General features: G+C 37.4%; 1 protein-coding gene across 1 annotated transcript in view; it reads right to left on the bottom strand.

The window, feature by feature from the left end:
* The window catches only part of PALS1 (protein associated with LIN7 1, MAGUK p55 family member), a 56602-nt gene that overhangs the window by 9295 nt on the left and 24073 nt on the right, over nt 1-23234 (bottom strand). The window contains exons 3-10 of the mRNA XM_049770372.1: nt 18818-18895; nt 17560-17706; nt 15993-16154; nt 14829-14906; nt 9971-10154; nt 5774-5845; nt 4993-5064; nt 189-356 (exon numbers count right to left, since the gene is read on the bottom strand). Of these exons, the coding sequence (XP_049626329.1) occupies nt 189-356; nt 4993-5064; nt 5774-5845; nt 9971-10154; nt 14829-14906; nt 15993-16154; nt 17560-17706; nt 18818-18895 (961 nt within the window). The remainder of the gene's footprint in view (nt 1-188; nt 357-4992; nt 5065-5773; nt 5846-9970; nt 10155-14828; nt 14907-15992; nt 16155-17559; nt 17707-18817; nt 18896-23234) is intronic.

Genomic DNA, 23234 nt, shown 5'->3' with positions numbered 1-23234 from the left:
ATAACTGTTTTCGTATTTTATTTATAATTGTTATAAATTTATCTATATTCATAAATTTATTTTTATTTATAACTCATATTTTATTTATAATTCCCTCCCAATTATGTTAGAACAAAGCTCTTTTTTCTTTTGGCTCTCTAGGTGATAAACTGAAAAGCACAGGGAAACGGGAATGCATCCAAACTCACGAGGAACTGCGGCTGCAAAGCGGTCTTTTTCTTTATTCATGAGTCTCTGACGCAATTCATTCTGGCCGCAGTTCTGCGGACCAATTAAAACGATTGGTCTTTTCCTATTTGCTGGCTGATGGTAAAGTGACATTTCTTCATAAGTTAAGATCTCCTCGTTGTCATAATCTTAAAAGAAGAAACATTACCATATATTACACTTGATAATAAAAATGATCTTTATAGAGACCTCTCTTTATCAGACTGCTATCTTCCCAAGAATAAAAAGAAGCCCAATTTATGGTTATTTAAAACAATTAAAATTTTGGATAATAATAAACGGGTAATATTATACCAGGAATATTTTCTCATGTTGTTATAGTCTTGCTAGGATACAATGAAGATAAACTAGACAACATTCCAGAAATTCTACTGCTTTTCTTGAGATACTGAATTTGAATGTTTCAAACAATGTAATCAGGGGCTAGAGCGATAGCAGAGGGAGGGGCGTTTGCCTTTCACAGGTTCTATCCCTGGCATTCCATATGGTACCCCAAGCCTGACAGGAATCCTTTCTGAGCACATAGCCAGGAGTAACCCGAGTGCTGCTGGGTGTGGCCCCCAAACCAAAAACCAAAACAAAACAAAAAGACACCTCATACTGATTCTAACTTAAATAGTTAGCAGGAATACCTTAAAGGGGGTGTACTAAAATAAATAGCTGAGAGTTATATATTACTTTTACAAAACAGGGACTGTCAGTGTTATTGATTTTTAAGGCTCAAACATAATATATACACTAAGTACCTGGCAGAGACATTTACAATTATTAAAACGTATCTGAGTTATCAGAGAAAGTGGGAAAGCAGGTCATACCTGTCCTATCTAGACTCTCTGCATTTGCTTACGTTCGTTGGGAATGCTAAGACTGACCAGAAGTCATGAGTCATGAGGTATGAATTATGATAGGTGGAGCACATTCCTAAAGCACATAATCCAGGTGATACTAGAGCTGCTAAGATAAAAGGTAAATGAGTAGCTGTCATTTTCTCACTCCTATTATTTCTTTTGACTGGGAAAGATCATCAGATGTCCCCTCAGACTCTCAGCCATGAGTCCCATTCTACAGTAGGAAGGGAATCAACTTAAGACTTGCTAGTTCTAAACACAAGCAGAGCAGAGCAGGAGCTCAAATTATACTGGTTAAATTCTAGCTCAATCTTATATTACTTATAAAAAACTTGTATGATCTAGAATCTATTAATCTATGTATGTTTTGTGTTTGTTTGCCTGCTTTACTGGCCACAAGCAGGTACTCGGGGGGGGGGGGGTACTGTTAGTGCGCTGCTTGGGGGTTGCTTCCTTGAATTTTCCACATGTAAAGCATGTAATGCTTTGAGCTATTACTTCCTGGGCCATAAATTTGCAATCCTGGGCCCGGAGATATAGCACAGTGGTGTTTGCCTTGCAAGCAGCCAATGAGGATCAAAGGTGGTTGGTTTGAATCCCGGTGTCCCATATGGTCCCCCGTGCCTGCCGGGAGCTATTTCTGAGCAGACAGCCAGGAGTAACCCCTGAGCAACGCCAGTGTGTGGCCCAAAAACAAAACAAAACAAAATTTGCAATCCTTTAAAAAATAATCACATTTATTTGTTAACAGTTCAGGAAGTTACTATAGTTTAATTTTTTACTTAGTTTACTGTAAGAACTAGATACATGAACACATCTGCTTTAGAAAATTACTGCCCCATCAGAGAAATCATTATAATGCCAGTTATAACTAGCAAAAATATTAATGAAAATAACACCATTATAAATAAGACCTTTTCTTATAAGCTTTTTTTAAATATGAAACCTGTTCTCCTTTTAACATGTATAACCAAGACACTGCACTTCCATTGGTAGAGTCTCCTAGGGTTAGCTCAGTTTAGACAAAGAGGGCTGCAATTGTGTGCCAGGCAGGAACATCCCTACTAGAACACAAGAGATTGCCGTGACTTTGAAGCTATGCACTAAAAGCGATTGCGAATGGTTTGTCATTCTACACCCACAGCTATGCGAATACCCTTGCCTTTACTCTTAATGTACCTGGCCACTGCTCTTAATTTATATGTTAGCCACTATTTCAACGTGTCTGGAGCCAGAAGACAGGTTTGGGAAGCAGGAATTGTATTCAGTAAATAGCCTCTCTCTATCTTGTCTGGGGCTCAGAGGCTGGCCTGTCAGCTGGACAATCACTGCTTGTCATAGTCTTAGCAACTGAATGGAGGTCATGGAGGTCTACAGGGCCACTATGTTTGGCTTTATTGTGGTACATCAAGATTTAGACGGTTTAGACTTGCAAGTTTTCTGTAGCATAATCAAACTAAGAACCAAATTAACCCATTTGAAAAGAAGCAATCGGTATTACTCACGATTAAAATTGAGGAACATGTTCGTAGTTAAGTAATTCATCAATTGACATAGAGGGAAATGCTAATGCCAACCTGCCAAATCATCCCAGGTAGATGGATATCCGGGCTGAGAACTATAACTATGGCAGTTGGACTTGGACTTGCCCTGGTATACCCCCACTGTAAGGACTGTTGAACCCGCACACGCCCCCTTGTCATGCCGGTATAAAAGGAGAAACTTGGACTGTGGGAGGGCAGAATAGTGACCAGAGCAGTGCTGGCTGGTTGGCAGGGGGCAGAGATCAAGCATCAGAGAAATGCGGCCTGCTTTGCAACTATTTGCTTTTATATCTTTGAACCGGGGCCTCCCCCAAAGTGGCCAGTGAATTCCCATCTAACTCTGTCTCCCTCTCTCTGGAACCCCTGGGCGGCAGTGGCAGGCCTCAGATTCCAGGAGGAATAAAAAGTGTGCTTCGTTTCTCTTTCTCTCCTCTCTCTGTCCTGGGTGGGGGGTTGCTACAGAGAACTCTGGCTTTACCGCAATGAGGGCAAGTAGACTGTCCTCCATGTGGAAGGCCCAGCAACGCACACCCACACCCCCCATGCCTGGACATATAAGACATAGAAGAGGCCTGTCTCCACAACTGAATCTCATCAAGCCACCATCCTGTCCCAGCTGTACAGCTACTGGAATGTGTGTGGCCATATTCACAGTCCTGATAGCCCCGTAGGAGCACAGCAAAGTCGAAGGGAAAGGGGCATAGAAGCCACTAAGCTCAATGAGCAAGAGTGGTAGCATAGAAGGCCAACTACCAACATCCAGCTCAAAAAATGCTCAGAAAATGATTGGTGACACCATTGTGAGATATAACAATGATCAGAAATGGATGTTTTACTAATCTTTTTTTTTTTTTTTTTGATGTTTGGTTTTTGGTTTTTGGGTCATACCTGGCAGTGCTCAGGCTCTACGCTCAGAAATCGCTCCTGGCAGGCATGGGGGGGGGGGGGGGAATCATATGAGATGCTGGGATTCGAACCACTGTCCTTCTGCATGCAAGGCAAATGCCTTACCTCCATTCTTTTTTAAAAGTTATACTTATCTTTTTGTTGTAGTAAGCAATATTAAGCACATTTATTTGTGAGCGGTTAGGTGAGAAACTGAGGGCACTTATGGAAAGGTCACACTGAAGGTGGAACTGCTGCCTCAAAAAAATAGTATTATGAACAAAGGTCTAAATTACAAAGTTTCCGTTTTTTAAATCAAAATTAAAAGAAATGCTAAGTGTGAATCTTTTTAAAATTAAAGTACTGAACCTTGGATTTAGTTCTGTATTAAATACTTCAATAATCTATGGTATTTACTCTTCATCAGTGTATTGCCTTGGGCCATAGGAATAGCACAGCAGGTAGGGCACTTGCCTTGTAGTGGCTGACACATTTGATCCCTGGCATCCCCTGTGGTCCTCTGAGCCCACCAAGAGTGATCCCTGAGAGCAGAGCCAGGAGTAACCCCTAAGTAAAAGTGTGTGAACCATCCCAAACAAACAAAAATTTATACTAAGAACTTTCTAAGGTGTTGAGAGAATTCTGGGAGATTACATAAGTCTAGTTGTCCCTTTGTTATACCAGTTGGCCTGTGATGATCATGAACCAAAGAAGGCATAACCAATTCTAATAGCTCTAAGGACCAACCAAGAATATAATTAAACCAACAAATGAGCCTAGATTTATAAGAAGTTATATGTCGGGTTAGGGATGTGGTTCCATGCATACAGCAGGTGTAAGGCCCTGGGTCTGATTCTCAGCATATCCCTTTAACCCCACACTTCAGCATTGCTGGCTCTAAGCACCATCAGGGATATACTCACTTCATCCTAATAAAAGTTTATAAGAAATTAGATATGGTAGAAATGGTTCCACTAAGATAATAGGTAACCAATATAATGGCAAAAGATAAATAAAATGGTCCAGCAGATCATGGTCATTCCATATTATGAGAGCTTCTGATTTCTAAAGAAGGAACATGTTTAAAATATTTTGTAATATTTGTAATAGAAATTTTTTTAAACGGAGTTACTAAGAAAAGTCTTTTCCTTTCAAATACGAGCCACTGTTAGAATTTGTTAGAAGCATAAATTTAATACATATAGCTTAGAAAACAGAGGAAAAGATCAATATAACCTATAAGTACTGAATTTCATTGAAAATCTTATACTAGTTTCTTCCCTAGCATTCAAAATAATGTGTTTCTCAAAGGGTTTCAAAGGAAGAAAATTCTGGTAAGTGAGTGACTTTATAAAGCAGATATACTGCACATTAAATGGCAAATGAGGACTAAAAATAAAACTCTGCAAATACCTTTACCATTTTCAAGTGCTATATTTAAACTCCTTTTAGATATAAATTTAGCAACATAAGAGAGTAGGACTTACCATCATTTTTATTGGCATTATATAAAACCTTTTTTCTCTTCTTTTTATTTTTCTTTGCACACCAGAGTTTTCCTGTTGAAGAATCACAAACATGACTATAAAATATTTTTCCTGAACAAAGTCGCTTTATTTTGAACTTAAAAGAAGAACTTAAAACAGTTTTTATTTTACTTTATTATCAGTTTGCCAAAGTAGGCAATACCACACTTAGGTACAACTATAATCTGTGTTGACTATAGGAAAAGATTTATAGTGGGGCACTGATCAACTTTTTTTTTAAGCAGGGGTCTCAAACTCAATTTACCTGCGGGCCACAGGAGGCAAAGTAGGGGTGATCCTTGAGTGCAAAGTCAGTAGTAAACCTTGAATGTTGGGGGGTGGGACCCAAACAACTAAAACAAAACAAAACGAAAAAAGATTCCTCTAGAGCAGGGCCACAAAATGTTATATGGAGGGCCTCAAATGGCCCACCACCCGCGAGTTTGAGACCCCTGTTTTAAAGGATAAGGTAGGCCAAGTAAGTCTGGGAATCTCTTTTGTATATTGTTCACAGCATACCAATATGCATTTTCAATCATTTTATGATTTTTCATTAATTTCACATGCAAATCCTTATCCTTTATTTGCTATCCTTAGATAATCATTTTGCCTAAGATGATCTAACATCATTCTTACCACGAATAAAAAATGTTTAACATTCAACATTCTAAATGATAAGTAAATTTAATCATTCTTCCAGAGGGGCCTCAAGAAAACGTAATATTAAATATAAATGTCCAACCTGATTTTTCTGGCTCCTTATCTTCTTCTATCGTTTGCTTCATGGCTTCCCTTTGCTGTTGAAAACTTTTCCCTTAATAACAGAAAGAAAAACAGTCAAACATTTAAGACTAAAATAGATTTTTCTAATTGTGGAATAAAACTGGAAGTAACAAATATTCTTCATTTATGTTCCTTTCTAAGTTCTGTTAAATGAGTATCTGTTATGATTAGAAACTTCCAAATATTTAAATCACTGCGTTTAACCTCATTCTCAACCAGTCATGTGACTTACATTACTAGAATATCTATTACAAGATATAAAGCAAACCAGTGTTAGAAATACAGTCGAGTTCAAGTTTTCTGACACATGGAATAAAATTATGGTGGTATTTAAAATTAAAAAAAAGTTTTCAAAACTTTTACTAAACTTCAGTTTACTACATGGAAAGTATGATGGTGGGTCTGACAATGGCTCTGAGCATTTAGAATCACTTAAGTGGAACAAATTTAAGCCTCGGCGTTAACTTTCCAAAAAGGCAATGTGAACATTCTCCACTAATCAATTCTAAAACAGCATTCAACGTATTTGTTTGCGCTTATTATCCTCCAGTCCCTTTTTTCCCACATATGTAAACATATGTATTAATATGTTATTTACTTAGATTGTTTTAAGTTAGCAAAATCTCAAGTTAATTAAAAACATTTTAAAAAAGGACCAGAGTAATACTAGTCAGTGGGTAAGGTGCTTGCCTTTTATCCCTGGCACCACATCTGGTTTCCTGAACCCACTAAGAGTCCTCTGTGAGCTCGAATCATCCTTGACCACAGCCAGCTGGGTCCCAAAAATCAAAGATAAAACAAAACCAAAGCCAAACTCCCAAATATCACACACACACCCATATTTTTTCTTCAGGATTAAGTCTATTTTTAAGACATTAAAAGTGCTTCTAAGTTTCTTTTTTTAAATTTTGGGCCATGGGAGCTGGAGAGATAGCACAGTGGTGTTTGCCTTGCAAGCAGCCAACCCAGGACCTAAGGTGGTTGGTTTGAATCCTGGCATCCCATATGGTCCCCCATGCCTGCCAGGAGCTATTTCTGAGCAGACAGCCAGGAGTAACCCCTGAGCACTGCCGGGTGTGACCTAAAAACCTAAATTAAATAAATAAATAAATAAATAAATAAATAAATGAATAAGTGAATAAATGAATGAATAAATTTTGGACCATACCTGATAGTGCTCAGGGAATGATACTGGTGCAGGAATAGAATTAGGGGCCGCCCACATTTAAAGCATGTTAACACTGTAAGTTATTTCTTTGGACCCAGTTTTTAGGGATGACATGTGGCATTCTCTGAGGTTACACACAGAGAGAACAACTCTAACATATTACTATTATTTTCTGTTTTGGAGTTTCACCTGTTGCGTTTCATGGCTTACTCCTGGAGGTGCTTGGGGGAATCACGCATGGTGCCCGGGATTGAAGCAGAGCCAGCTGGGTGCAATGCAAGCATTCTATCCCACTCTACTATTTCTCTAGTCCCAAAACATATTACTACTAATATGCTAGTTCCTTGTTTCACTCAGAAAATTATCTTTTACTTCTAGAGATGGAAGGGAGTCTTACAAGATGTTGAGGTTGTTAGAAAATTTCCTCATTCCTAATGTAATAGTTTTTAAAAATATATAGTTTGTATATATTATTACACAAATACCTATATTATATACACGTATAATTATATATTTTTTGGTTCCTTTGCTGTTGCTGAAATGATGGGATCGCATATATGCTTAGTCCTGGTGCTCCCTGGGTATCACACGTTAGACATGGTGTGCACGCGCACACACACACACAAACACACCCCTAATTATACTATGGGGACCTGTACACTTGTCATTGGGGCTAGGGACCATCCTGGCAGGAGAGCTGCCTGGACTGGGCTCACTACATATAGACGGCACAGAGGATCATGTTTATGGCTTTCACTAAACCATTCTTTAGATCCTTGACAGCTGATACTGTAAATCAAGTTCTCATGTCCTTCCCTTCTTTTTTCTCAATGCTCTTAAACCTATTATTTGGAATAAATTTAAGTCAAATTTTATAACTAAATCTTGTTCTGTTTAGTATCTGAAGATCCTTTCAATATGTTAGAGACAAAAGATAAAGCTTATTTTAAAAAATTACCAAAGAATCTTAGAGCACTAGTTCTAGCAGAACTATTTAAAAACATTTACTAGTGCTTGGGGCTGAAGCCATAGCACAGCTGTAGGGCATTTGCCTTGCAGGCTGCTGTTCTGGGACCCGGTTTGATCCCCAGCATTCCAAATGGTCCCCCAGCCTGCCAGGAGCTATTTCTGAGCACAAAGCCAAGAGTAATTCCTGAGCACTACTGGATGTGGCCCAAAAACAAATCAACCAAAAATTAGCAGGGCTTAGATTTTTAAAGAATTAGGTAGAGTTATGACAGATGTAATATCATGAATATATAATAAATTAGGAAACACAAAAAATGTTATTGTATGTTAATGTATAATTAAAGCATGCAGTTATACGTTATATTTGTATAATTATGCATTAACATACATAATTGTATGTGCTTTAAAGTGTAAGAGAAATTAATTTAGTATTAAGTAACTTTACACATTCAGATAAAATAATATTTTATGAATAAAAAATCTAAAGTTGTTTCAGGACTCCCCTATTTCCCTTTCATTGCATTTTGAGTATTCCTTTGTTTTATTTTTCAAATCTCTAAAATTGTCTTTATTTTTTATATAATTTCTTTATTTAAACTCTGTGATTTCAAATGTAATTGTAGTTGGGTTTCGGTCATAATCCTTTGTTTGTTTTTTTTGTTTTGTTTTGTTTTTCGGCCACACTCGTTTGATGCTCAGGGGTTACTCCTGGCTAAGCACTCAGAAATCACCCCTGGCTTGGGGGGATCATAGGGGACACCGGGGGATCGAACCGAGGTCCTTCCTTGGCTAGTGCTTGCAAGGCAGACACCTTACCTCTAGCGCCACCTCACCGGCCCCAATCCTTTGTTTTTAAGATAATTTTATTATTCCTTCCTCGGACCTGCTTCCCTCATCCCTCCCTATTCTGGGAATTATAGAAACAATTTATAAAAATATTACGTCTAAATCAGCATCAAGTTCTATTATTAGCCTTCCATGTAATATTTAGTATTCTTGAGGTTAGAAAGGTAATACAGTGGATAAGGTATTTGTCTTGTGTGTGGACTACCTGTTCATTTGCCTTAAGTGGTCCTTGAACACAGCTGGTATATGATCCAATGCTTCTTCCATCAAAAATTTAAGAAGAGGGGCCGGAGAGATAGCATGGAGGTAAGGCGTTTGCCTCTCATGCAGGAGGTCATCGGTTCGAATCCCGGCATCCCATATATGGTCCTCCCGTGCCTGCCAGGAGCAATTTCTGAGCCTGGAGCCAGGAATAACCCCTGAGCACTGCCGGGTGTGACCCAAAAACCACAAAAAAAAAAAAAAAAATTTAAGAAGAAAATTTAGCGTCCAATATGAACAAAGTTTTCATGTAGTCTAAGCTAGAGATGCTAATGAGAATTTTGGAATATTACGATAACTTAGGACTGATAAATTTGTTGGTTTTATTGTCCTTATTTCTTAAAAGTGACACATTTGACAAATTTCTACTTAAAAATCAGTTTTTGCCCTAGTCAATGAGTTCAAAAAACAAGCACTGTGAGAAAAGGGTATTAATATGGCTACAATGCATGTAACACTACATAGGAAAGACGGATGGGCCTAAATCACAATGCTTTTGAAGTCCAATAAATTAATCACATTTCTGGTCAAGATCAAGACACAACACAGAAACCAAAGTATATGAAAAAGTAGTTTCATCACTTACTTTTTTGGGTCACACTCAGAAATCAAATCCCAGGCAATACTCTACAGGGCCTGTCTACAGTTTTGTTTGTTTGTTTGTTTTGGCTTTGTGTCACATCCACAGTTTTTAGGGGTTACTACTGGCTCTGCATGCAGAAAGCACTCCTGACAGTGCTTGGAGGACTACAGGGGATGCTGGGGATTGAACCTGAGTTCACCCTACCCACTATACTATCACTCAGGCTATATTACTTTTTAAAAAGCAGGGAAAGATGTTTTTCTTTGGGGAAACTTGTATTTAAATTGTTCTTTTATTAACTATGTACTTTCTATGCCATTGTCTCTTACCTGGTACTAGCCCAGCAAGAGGCTGGTTATCTTCATCTCCTTCCCTGTAGGCTTGCCACCAGTTTGGGTCTTCTTGACTGATCACATGAAGTATATCCCCCTTTTGAAAAGAGAGACCCAACTCCCGACATGGAACATAAGGGTCATCGGATGGGTCATAGTCAAAATGAGCTTTGACATGGATCTAAAAACATAAAAAGGTAATCATAAAATAACAAGAATGAAATGATAAAATAGGAGCTAGAAAAGCATTTATTTAGGGGCCACACTTTCTCAAAATCATGTTTTGTTTTAGTTTTGGTTTCTGGGCCACACTCTGTAATGCTCAGCGGTGACTCCTTGCTCTGCGCTCAGAAATCGCTCCTGGCTCAGGGGACCATATGGGATGCCAGGGGATTGAACCCAGGTCCTCCCTAGGTCAGACGCGTGCAAGGCAAATGCCTTACCCCTGCGCCACAGCTCCAGCCCCAGAATCACATTTTTAATTATTTTCATCATTCTGTTGATCCCATCAAACACATTTTTAACTGTGTTGTTAAAAAACAAGCTGAGGTATGCTAGGGCATTTGCCTTGCATGCAGCTGACCCAGGATGGACCTAGGTTTGATCCTCCGCATCCCATATGGTCCTCCGAGCCAGGAATAATTTCTGAGTTCATGGCCAGGAGTAACCCCTGCGCATTACTGGGATGGCCCCCAAACCAAAAGCAAGCTGAGGTGGTAATAGACCTTAAGAGAAGCAGAAGGAATGGAATGTAAGACACAGTCCTTTCACTCCTGACTTATGAAAACAATGACCATAGTTAGAAGAATAAGACTCATTACTTCCACATTACCACTATCAGAGAAGGTGAGACTTTAAACCTCCTACTTGTGTAATCTAAGCAGCTGAGTATCAGTTTTGCTAGTGTCATCATTCCTTCTTGACCACCGTTATGAGTTATGCCTTAGATCTGTCTCTTAAATTACGTTTAGTTCCATAACCATATACATAAACAAATAAAATTACCTCAATTATATCTATAGTCCATTTCTGTTGTTATATTCATAGGCTTGAATTATTACTAATGACAGAGTTATAATTTTTGCTAATAAAATGTCATGTCAATAAAGTGCATGCCAACACAATTAATAGATGCTTAAAGTACATGACAATATATGATAATATTGGGGGTTAGAATGACAGTTCAGTGAGTAGTAAGCTGGTCTGGAATGTTGAATACAGAGCCAGAATAATTCCATTGCATCACCACATGTGGCCCCGAATCCAAAATAGAAAAGAAATCTTAATAGCATTCAATAAAAACTTCAATAATAATAAAGTGCTTGTATAAAAACTATATTATACATTTAACATTAAAGGTAGAAAAATTTTAAATAAATTTTGTAGAAAGCTAAGCTTCTTTCAATGCCATTTCCTCCAATATGCCTTTGTAAGATATAGCCAAGCTTTTAACATTCTGAAGTATAAAGAAATGAATAGACTCTATCTTGGGGGGCGGGGGGTGGCTTTGGGCCACACCTGGCTATGAGCTGGGTTTACTACTGGCTCTGTGTTCAGGGATCACTCCTGGCAGTGTTTGGGGGACCATATAGGATGCCAGGAGTCAAAACTCAGGTTGGTCACAAACAAGGCAAATGCTCTCCCTGCTGTATTATCCATCTAGCCCCATCCAGCTCTAATGATCTAACTCACACAAAGGACATGTGTCATGTCCAAAATATGTACAAAATTTAGAGCTGATGAAAAAACTATATGCAATGAGTATTTTTACTATTAAATTTCAGATTTGGGTCTATAAGTCCAGCAACGAACAGCATGAGAATTTTATAGCTGAGACTTTTGTACCATTGTGCTATCTGGGTTCTTTTAAGTCTTTCATCCTCACTTGTTTGTGAGGTTACTTGTTAGAAAGATAGTACCAGACTGTCTCAAAAAAATGTTTTATGAGAAGACATATTAATCTATGAAAAAACTAATTGAGTTATTCCAAATCAAAGACAATACTATCAAATGAGACCAAATACTTTTTAATAAGAACTACTCTCCATTATGCATTATAATAAGCAAGAATCTGCAATCTCTTCCATTTTCCTTGAGAGTATCATTAAAGAATGTATTTTGTGTGTGTGTGTGTGTGTGTGTGTGTGTGTGTGTGTGTGTGTGTGTGTGTGTGTGTGGTTTTTGGGTCACACCCGGCAATACGCAGGGGTTATTCCTGGCTCCACGCTCAGAAATTGCTCCTGGCAGGCACGGGGGACCATATGGGATGCAGGGATTCGAACCGATGACCTCCTGCATGAAAGGCAAACGCCTTACCTCCATGCTATCTCTCCGGCCCCAAGAATGTCTTTTTTAGTTTCATAAAATATTTTTACTAGGGCCCGGAGAGATAGCACAGCGGTGTTTGCCTTGCAAGCAGCCCATCCAGGACCTAAGGTGGTTGGTTCGAATCCCGGTGTCCCATATGGTCCCCCGAGCCTGCCAGGAGCTACTTCTGAGCAGACAGCCAGGAGTAACCCCTGAGCACCGCCGGGTGTGGCCCCCCCCCAAAAGTTTTTTTTACTAGTTACAATGAAGAAGAAACCTAAGTTCTAATAAAGTGAAAAAATATCAGCATATTACCAGCACCCCAGAAGCCCTATCTCAATTCCTTGCAATCACTATCCCCTCCAAGAGAAAAAATATCATCCTCCTGATTTCTAGATTTCTCCTGTATTTTACTTTTAATAAATAAAACCATACAGTACAGTCTTCCATTAAACATGTTAAGATATTACTCACTTTAGTGGGTTATCTTGTTGTTGTTGTTTATTTGTTTTAGGTGGTGTTCAGGGTATTGTGCTCAGGGATCACTCTTGGGGACCATATGAAGTGCCAGGGATCAAATGTGGATTGGTCATATGAAAGGTAAATACCCCACCACTGTGCTATCTCTTACTCCTAAGTTTAGCAATTCTCTGTTGGATTTCAACAGACTACTCTAAAAGCTGTGTTAATACAAAAAGCTATTAAAATTTTGCAAAAAAATACGACTTTTGCCAGATGGCAAAAAGTTTCTTGTTTTCTCTTTCCTAGGTCTGACTCCTTGACTCTCTTGATTTAGTTGAAATGGGACTTCTGTCTGCAGTGGAAAGAGACAGAGGACAATTTTACCTGGTGCCATTAAACATATACCCTAGAGGGGGCTGGAGCAATAGCATAGTGATAAGGCATTTATTTGTCTTGCATGAGACCAATATAGGACGGACCCCAGTTCAAATCCCGGCATCCCATATGGTCCCTCAAGTCTGCCAGGAGCAATTTCTGAGTACAGAGCCAGGAATAACCTGAGTGTCGCCCGTGTAACCCCCCCAAAAATGTACTCTAGAGGTTGGAGATATAGTACAGTGGCAGGGCACTCCTGGTAGTCCTCACAGTATCATGGAACACTACAGACAGAACCAGGTGGGTTTACATGCAAGGCAAATGCCTTATCTATTTATATTTCTTTGGCCCCCCCAGCTTTATTAATATTTGAAAAACCGTGGAAGCAACCTATACACCCTTTAGTGAATAGATAAAAAGTTAACATTTAACTCTAAAAAGAAATTAACTATCAGGCATGAAGAAAATAAATTCTTATCACTAGAAAAGAAGTCAATCTGAAAACACTACACATGGTGGGTTCCAAGTACAGAAGTGAGACAATAAAAATGTCAGTGGTTGCCATGAGTTAGGAAAAATGGATGATGGTTTTTCTCTTATCAGTGAAAGTACTCCACACAATGATAGGCACATAAACTGCACAAATTACATTTTTTTACAACCCACCGGACAACATAATACCAAAAGTGAATCCTAATGTAAAATGAACTTTGGGTAATAATGAAACCACCAAGTCATTGATGGCACTAATGGAACAATGTTGTGCAGGACAGCAAACATTTTGCAGTGTTCTCTCTTTACTTTTTCTCCTAAAAAAACTCAGAATTATTTGAAGTTAAGAAAAGCTAAAACAGATTGACCTGAGATGGGTAGTTTGAATAGGATGACAATTTCTCTGTGAAAAAAGTCACCTCATTACATTTTTTTTTAACTCTGACTGGGCCAATATTGGTACCAGTATTGGTACCAGTCATTAGTACCTGAGCAGCAGAGCCCTCTCTCCTTGATCTCCAGTCACCCTTCTATTCCTCACCATCTTAAAACCCACATCCTTGATGATGTTTCTCTGACATTTTCTGTACATGAATGTGTGGCCATTACACGTTACTTAACAGTACGGCCCAACTTCTCCCATCATAGATATGCAAGAGTGACTAGGAATATGTTTAAGTGATAACAGCTCTAGCTCGGCCATGCATAAAAGCAGACCTTCCCTTCTAGCTTTGAAACCTGTGTTACAACCTACGTTGGTAGACATACTTCACAACTTAAGTTGTTTTCTTCTTTTTTTTTTTAAAGGATTATTTTTATTTCTTAATTTTTTTGGTTTTTGGGTCACACCCAGCAGCGCTCAGGGGTTCCTCCTGGCTCTATGCTCAGAAATTGCTCCTGGCAGACTCGGAGGGCCATATGGGACGCCGGGATTCGAACCACTGTCCTTCTGCATGCAAGGCAAACACCCTACCTCCATGCTATCTCTCCCGAGCCTGTTTTCTTGCCATTAATTCTTTCCCCTTTTAGTAGCTGTTTTTTTAGACGACAATAGTGACAGAGATTACTTGTGTGTTTTTAGAGGCATTCAGAAATGAGGGAATTCTGTACTTTGTTTAATTTTGCTGTGAATCTGAAATCACTCAAGAAGTATCTATTTAAAAGCAAAGTAAACAGGAGCATCAGATGTGAAATGATAAATATAAAAACAATCACTTACAACTGTTTCCTTGGCAGGAGGAGGTTTAATTTGTTGACTGGGAATCAGAACAAATGTCAAAGTCCCATGCATATCAGACTGTAATAGAAATATTAGGTATTTTTAAATTTCATGTTTATAAAATTCATTCCATGATCTTGTAATTGGTATTTCCTAAGCTGAAATATTCTAAACAGCTTAACAAAAATCAGTAATGAAGAAGACATCAAGTTTGAGGTATAAACGAAACAATCTCAAAGTTTCCTTAACATCTTACTAGGAAGACCTCTTCATTATAATGAGCAATATTCAACAGAACTTTCTACAGTGATGCAAATATTCTACATCTACATCTTAATATGAATAACTTAACTGAATAGAAGTTCTGGTAAGCGTCTGAGCCTGAAAATAGCATTAATGAAGAACTGTTTTTTAAATTTTTAATTTTTGGTGGGAAGGATTTGAGCCACATCCAACTGTGCTGAGAGATCACTTCTGGTGGGGCTTAGAAAACTTTATGTGGTACCAGGGATCGAACCCAGATGTGCTGCATGTAAGAAAAATATCTTATCCACTTTACCCTCTCCCTAGTCCCAAATTTTATTAAACATACCAGAAATAATTGGCACGTGTAATTCTTGGCTATATAATACTGTTCAGTGTAAACTCTATTTCCATTATTATTATATAATAACATTAGGGGCCAGAGAGAGAGTTCAACAGATAGGGAACTGACCTTGCATAGAGTTGACCTTGCTATGATCCCAGGTACCACGTATGGTACCTTGAGCACCACTGGGAGTGGCCTCCAAAACCCAATATACTATTATAAGTCAACTGAAGGTGATAAAAAATAATAAACACCATGAAGACATGAATTTTTGTAATGTTTTTCTGTAGTGGTTAATAACATGGGAGTTACTCAACAAATAATATTAATTGAATCAATGAGTTATATTATGATTTCAGAGACAAGATATGGTCAAGAGTAATAAAGCTCAAACAATTTTAATATTAGTGTTATTGCTCTGAAATAAAACTAATTATAGAATTATATATAGAATTATATAGAATATAAAGTCTAGAAATGATCTGGTTTCTTAAATTTTTAAAGTATTTATCCTCGTCTATTGATATTGAAAAACTTAAAAAACTTATTAATTTTTCTTGTACCCGTGAACTTACCAACAAGTCAAAAACCTCATTGACATCTTTCCCCCGGATTTCAATGCCATTAATCTCCAGAACTTCATCTCCTTCGTGCAACAGGCCACTTTTTTCAGCAGCACCTCCTTTGACGATCCGACTAATGATGACAGAATCCATTTCATTACGAACTGTAGCTCCCTTAAAATAAAAATATTCAGTAACTGATTTCAAAATAAAAAGCAATTATGCTGAGCATTTTTTCCTGACGAACGAACTATCATCTCTTCCACCCTTTTCTTTCCATTTCTCCCTTTTAAAATTAAAAAAAAAATAATACATCTTCAGTTACCTTGAAAAAAATTTTACTACATAGCTACTCAGTAGCTACATAATAGAGCAATTCCTGACTCTATGCTCAGGGATCACTCCTGGTGGTGCTCATGTAGTGCCAAGCTTGTTATATTCAGGGCAAGGTCTGTGCCCACTGTACTCTCTATCTCTCCAGCCCTGCAATATCACCTTTCTTGTTGATGATGCATGTATCCAGCTAAAGAGAAAACTTTTCTAAAAGATTTACACAATTTTCAGCATGTGCTTTTACTCTTTCTTTGTGTTGATTCTTTTTTTTTTTTTTTGGTTTTTGGGCCACACCCGGTGTTGCTCAGGGGTTCCTCCTGGCTGTCTGCTCAGAAATAGCTCCTGGCAGGCACGGGGGACCATATGGGACACCGGGATTCAAACCAACCACCTTTGGTCCTGGATTGGCTACTTGCAAGGCAAATGTCGCTGTGCTATCTCTCTGGGCCCACAAGTGTATTTTTAAAAAAAAATTTTTTTTTTTTTTTGGCTTTTGGGTCACACCCTGCAGCGCTCAGGGGTTCCTCCTGGCTTTACACTCAGAAATCACGGCTCAGGGTACCATATGGGATGCCGGGATTCGAATTGCCTTCCTTCTGTAGGCAAGGCCTTACCTCCATGCTATCTCTCCGGCCCCGTTTTTAAAAACTTGATAGAGAATTCTGGGTATCTCCAGTGATGGTCTTATTATTTAGCACTTTCATTGTTTTATTTCTCAGGAAACATTTGTCCATCAAATCTACAATGTTTCCCATTTGAAATATAACATAGTTAGGATCTTCAAATTATCTTCCCTCTAGGATGCTGGATCATGAAATAATCAACTATTCTGTGTTAATGGAACCATCCTGGCCAAGAGGTAATCATAATTTTCATTCATTTTTTTGTTATGTCTTTCTGTTGCAAATTCGTTCTGCCAGGATTTCTTTTTTGTAGGGTCTTGTCTTCCACCCTGAACTACGTGGCTCAGCACTTCTAGAACTTCCTTATTCTTTGTTTACATGAATGGGCAGTGCCAATCCTATCACTAAGTTATCATTTTTATCAAACTGTGGACGAGAAAAGATGATGAACATCATTTTCTCAAGTTAGCAAAAAATATCAATAAGATGGTAAAAGAATCACAACATATTAACCTCAAATGTAAAACACTACCAGAAAACTAAAGATGTTTTCAACTATCTAACATATATTAAATCTTCTGAAAGGATCTCAGAGATCCTACAGTGATAATGCAAATACTTACCAAAGGAATATCTCGAGCCTTTTCTATACGAACTATTTTTACAGTTTCTCCTCCATACTGACCAATGCTCTCATACACTCTCTCATCTGTGATGGGCTCCAACTGCATTTCCTGCTCAGCCACCTTATCATGAGCCAGTAAAAGTGCCTGTTTTCAAAGAGATCATAGTACTTAAACTATGATTTATTTTTATGGAAGGATTTGATCATTTAGATTTGTATTCTAATTTTAAATCTTTAAAAGTAGTATGGTAATTATATCCACTCGGATCTGTTTCAAATTTTTCAATTTAGGTACAGATAAAATTTGACCCCCCCCCATAATTATAACTATATGTAAAAAAAAAAAAAAAGAGGGATAAATTGGGAGTAATACAATCATATACTGGGATGGGTTATAATCTAAAAAGCTTATCTTATAAAAACAGAATGAACTTATAGCTCAATGCAATAAAAAATAAAATTAAAAATAAAAACATAGAATCAATCTAAATGTCTACTAATAGATGATTGAATAAAGAAATTATGGTACCTATACTCAATGGAATGCGACACTGCCATTATGAAAAGATGAAATTGTGTCCGTTGGGACAAAAGGGATGGACCTTAAAGTGACTATGCTAAGTGAAATAAGGTACTGAAAGACAATTTCTAGATGGTTTCACTTGTAAGTGGAATAAGAGTAACTAAAGAAAATTAACTGGTAAAAACAATAAGACCTCTAGACTCGGGAAACTAATGGTGGTTACTTTAATGAAGAAAAAGGGGCGGAAAGAATAAGTAGAGAAGTGCTTTTAGTAGTGAGACTGAGGGGTAATACGTGTATGGAGAGATGTGACGTTAAATGCCTGAAGTTCCATAAATAAACCACTGATAAGCCAATTTTAAAAAGACTACTTTGGCTCATCTGAGCATGACTGCCAATAGTCAAACAAATGTGGTTACGTGAGAACTGAAATACGGCAAGTCAGAACTGACATGTTCTGTAAACAAGTACATTTCACATTTGGATTCCCATCAAAACTGTGTATTTGAACATGTCAGATTAAGTAGTAAAACAAGCAAACAAAAACAGGACTTAAAATATGAAAGCATTTTAAATATGTTGAAAGTAACTCCACAGTAATTATTCGTAGTAGATAATAAACCATTAAAAACAAATAAGAGGTCTTAAGTTTCTTTTAGCCCTACAAAGCATAATTTGAAAAACATAAGGGCAAGTACTAGGAAAACCATAAATGCTCTACTCATTTTCTTACCTGAATGTGTGGAGTATTCAGTAGTGCAGTTAATTCTTGTCCTTCTTTCTGGTGGACTGGTTTCAAAACAGTTTGTACCTAAGAAACAAAGAGAGAGATTGTTATTTGTTGATCAGAAGAGATAGCACCGGCATCTATATACGTTTCCATTCATTGTATTTTATTTATTTTGGCTATGCTCTGTAATGTTCAGGATTACTCCTGGCTTTGCAACTCAAGTATTCCTGGTGGTGCTTGAAGGGTCAAATGGGATGCTAGGGACTGAACCCAGGTCAACCACATGGAAGGCAAGCCCTCTACTTATGAAACTATCTCTCTACTCCTGTAAGTTCTTTTTTATTTTATTTTTATTTTTTTTTGTTTCCAGTATAGTACCATTATTAACAGTATCTTTATTAAGATAAAAGTCATTTTTGCAACAAACCTCAGAGACAAAGAAAGGAGGGCTGGAACTTGGAGCTCACTTCATGAAGCTCACCACAAGGAGTGGTGAGTGCAGTTATAGAAATAACTACACTGGGCCCGGAGAGATAGCACAGTGACGTTTGCCTTGCAAGCAGCCGATCCAGGACCAAAGGTGGTTGGTTCGAATCCCGGTGTCCCATATGGTCCCCCGTGCCTGCCAGGAGCTATTTCTGAGCAGACAGCCAGGAGTAACCCCTGAGCAATGCCGGGTGTGGCCCAAAAACCACAAAAAAAAAAAAAAAAAAAAAAAAAAAAAGAAGAAGAAAAGAAAAGAAATAACTACACTGAGAACTACCATAACCATGTGAATGAATGAGGGAACTGGAGAGCCTGTCTGGAATACAGGTGGGGGTGAGGTGGGATGGAGGGAGATTTGGGACATTGGTGGTGGGAATGTTGCACTGGTGAAAGGCGGTGTTCTTTACATGACTGAAACCTAATCACAATCATATTTGTAATCAAGATGTTTAAATAAAGATATTATATATAAAAAAACAGTATCTTTATTCAAAAAGCACACTATATAGGATTTTTATATCTGCTCTAGGAACTACGTTTTTCTTGAAAGTATAATAAAACCTAACAATACATGGGGAAGAAATTCTGTCCTAATAGTTATTTGTTTACTGTTTTATTTTTTTTCCAGCTATGTTTATACAACTACAATTAAATAATATATTAAAATAATATAAATGCAAGAGATATTAAGTGGGTTATAGCTCTTAGAAAATATAAATTGCAAGGGATTTCAGAAGACAGCAATTAAAATAAACTAAAAAGGCTGGAGTATTCGTACAACACAATAGAGTGCTTATCAGAGATGATACCGTAACAAGCTACAGACTACCAAACTATGTGTAAGGAACTACCATTATTCTATGATCATATTAAAAATTTCCTAAAGTTGGATAGATTTCATATTTCCACGATAAATTCCTATTACTTCATGATGAACTTTATAAGCCTTTAATCCTTTTCCTTTTTCCTTTTAGAATGGCACCTATCATTTAAAGTTTTGAAAAGATTGACATCATCCAAATAAACTGTTTGGCTTAATATATAGCAAATAAGTGATTAATATATTTCTAAATGTAATTAGAACATTTCTTACTAGTATTTGAACATTTCCACATCAATATTTTAAAAGTGAGCTGTTTAGACTGAATGAGTATACTGACTTACCCAATTACTGTTTCTCTTAGTAGCTAAGATATACATTTGGGAAATAGTCTAGTCTACATGCTAAAATTGTTTTTTTTTGGGGGGGGGGGTCACACCTGGCGATTCTCAGGAGTTACTCCTGGCTCTGTGCTCAGAAATCACTTCTACCAGGCTCGGGGGACAATATGAAATCCCATATGGAATGCCAGGATTCAAACCACCATCAGTCCTGGATAAGCAGCGTGCAAGACAAATGCCCTACCACTGTGCTATCTGTCTGCCCCCACTAAAATAGTTTTTTGTTAGAGCTTACACATAGGATGTGCCTGGTAGGTTCTCTAAAGGGTGGATTTCTAAGATAATTTATCTTATGGTCTACTTCTTGGTGGTTGTGTTGAGGGCCACTGATCAGGTACCTGTACACTTAGCCAAAGAATGCTAATAGCCAAAGAATGCCCATCAGAATCACAAACCTTTAGTTTCAGTGCATGCACATGAGCTTGCTGGAAGTTATATCCTCTTAGTTGTGGTGCTTACATACATTCCAGTTACTAGACCTACTAGGTGACTCTACAGTGCTCAAAAATATGCTCGATGGGAGCAATATTCCTTGCCACTGTGCTTGCACATTAGCTGCGGTATATCACTCAAGCCTGTCTAGTGACCTAGAGACTTGACACTTCTGTGCAGCACTGGGGATCTCAGGCAGCAGCTGTTGTGCCTTTTACGAAACGTGGTTGGCATGGCTACTGAACTCACAGTCTTTCTCACATTAAGACGGGCAGTTTTTGACAAGGAGCAGTCCCTTAGGTTACCTTGCCAGTTTGCCTCTATTTGTTCAATCTCTGAGCCACATGTGGCGATGCTCAGAGTTTATTCCTAGCTGTGCACTCAGGAATTATTCCTGCCAGTCCTCAGGGGACCATATGGGATGGGATGCCAGGGATGGAATCCAGGTCAGCCTGGATAGATAAGCTAGATAAGCACTCTATTGTGTTGTAGGATTCCTCCAGCCTTATTAGTTTATTTTAATTGCTGTCTTCTGAAATCCCTTGCAATTTACATTTTCTAAGAGCTATAACCCACTTAATATCTCTTGCATTTATATTATTTATCATTTTTAATCATCTGTCTCTGCATTCGTGTTTCTTTTCTAGAGTAAGCGGTATATTCCTTCACTGACTTTCTTAGAGAAATCTTTATTGAAAGAAATCACTCATGTTTAAGCAAATTTTCTTTTCACTTAGATTATTTAATTTCTTTTGCTTTAGTTTATTTCTCTTTAAAATTTCTATCACTTGATTTATTTTTAAACATTTTTTTCTACCAAAAGCCCTTAAAAGTAAAAATTTATATTGATGGTCTACTTTTTCTCACATATATATATATATGTATGTATGTATGTATGTATGTATATGTGTGTCTATATATATACATATACATATATGTTCTTAAGGTCAATACCTCCCTTTTCCTCTTTTCTATCTCCAAACTCAATTATCCATGTATATAAAAAAAACAAATATAAGTAAATTTATACATAAGTCTTTAAAAAAGAAAGTTAGGATTAAAATAGGAACCCAGAATTTCTATAATACTTTCTCTGGTTACTTTAAGTGATTTTATTAAACCAGAGATAGCCACTTTGGTATTTAGACCACAAGCAGATCAAATTAATAATGCCAAACAAGGCTGTCTCATGGTTTTGATATGTAGAAAGTACATATAATTCTAATACAAGAGGTATAAGAAATATATATGGGGTGACATAATAATTACATCCTCAAGAAATTTATTAAAGTCTTACTAAAAGACAAGAAGAGTAATTCAAAATTATGGGTAATAAAACATAAATTTTAAGGCCAGGTTTCATATTGAGGTTGACTTAAAATGAATGATATAATCCCCTGCCATAACACCTTAGGATAGCTGGAAAGTTTTCTAAAGAAGAAAGAAAATTACAGGTTATAAATTACAAAAGTTATGTAATTACAAAATTATAGATTACCAGCAATGTACAAAATACATCAACCCGGTACGAATTTTCAGCAGATACTTTCTTGCTTTATTTTAAAATCAGTTTCAGTATTTAAAGACTTTTTGGAACTGTTTGTTCCCTTGTATTAACCTAGATGTTTCCTGTGTTAGTAACAATACATACCATCAGCTATTTCTACAAGGGCAAAAGGATAAGGATCTCTAAAATGGAAATGCTCTACTAATCTTTGTTGTGGGTAGGGAGAGGGGGAAGGAAGAGGGAAGAAATGATGTTAATGTTAAATGTTAAATGGTTAATGTTAAATGCAAAAGATTAGAAAGCAGAATTCAGAAAATTAAAGTAATCCTAATCTTTAAATCTAGAGATAATCGTGTGATATATATCTCCCTGTATTTTTATTAAAAATATATACCATGAGGAGCCGGACAGATAACACAGTGGGTAGGGCACTTGCCTTACACATGGAGGACCCAGGAACAATCCCTGCAATCTCCTCTTGTCCCCTGAGCATGGAAGGAGTGATTCTGGAGCATAGAACCAGAAGTAACCTCTGAGCACTTCTGGGTTAGGCCTCCAAACAAAAACAAATGAACAAAATCCACCATGATAATATAACAGACGGCTAGAGGTAGGACTATAAGAACTTTTTTAAGTCAGTAAGATTAACAATCTGATTTTTTAATAAAAAAAAAATTAACCAGGAATTTCATTTTAAAAAATGGCCTATGAAAAACAGTTCAACATCTAGTTATTATGGAATTTCAAATTAAAATGAGTTATCATTAGGGCCAG

The sequence above is a fragment of the Suncus etruscus genome, chromosome 3, assembly GCF_024139225.1.
Source record: "Suncus etruscus isolate mSunEtr1 chromosome 3, mSunEtr1.pri.cur, whole genome shotgun sequence".
Taxonomy (NCBI): Eukaryota; Metazoa; Chordata; class Mammalia; order Eulipotyphla; family Soricidae; genus Suncus; species Suncus etruscus.
The sequence above is the reverse complement of the archived record's forward strand: the minus strand, read 5'-3'. Positions and strand labels throughout refer to the sequence as shown.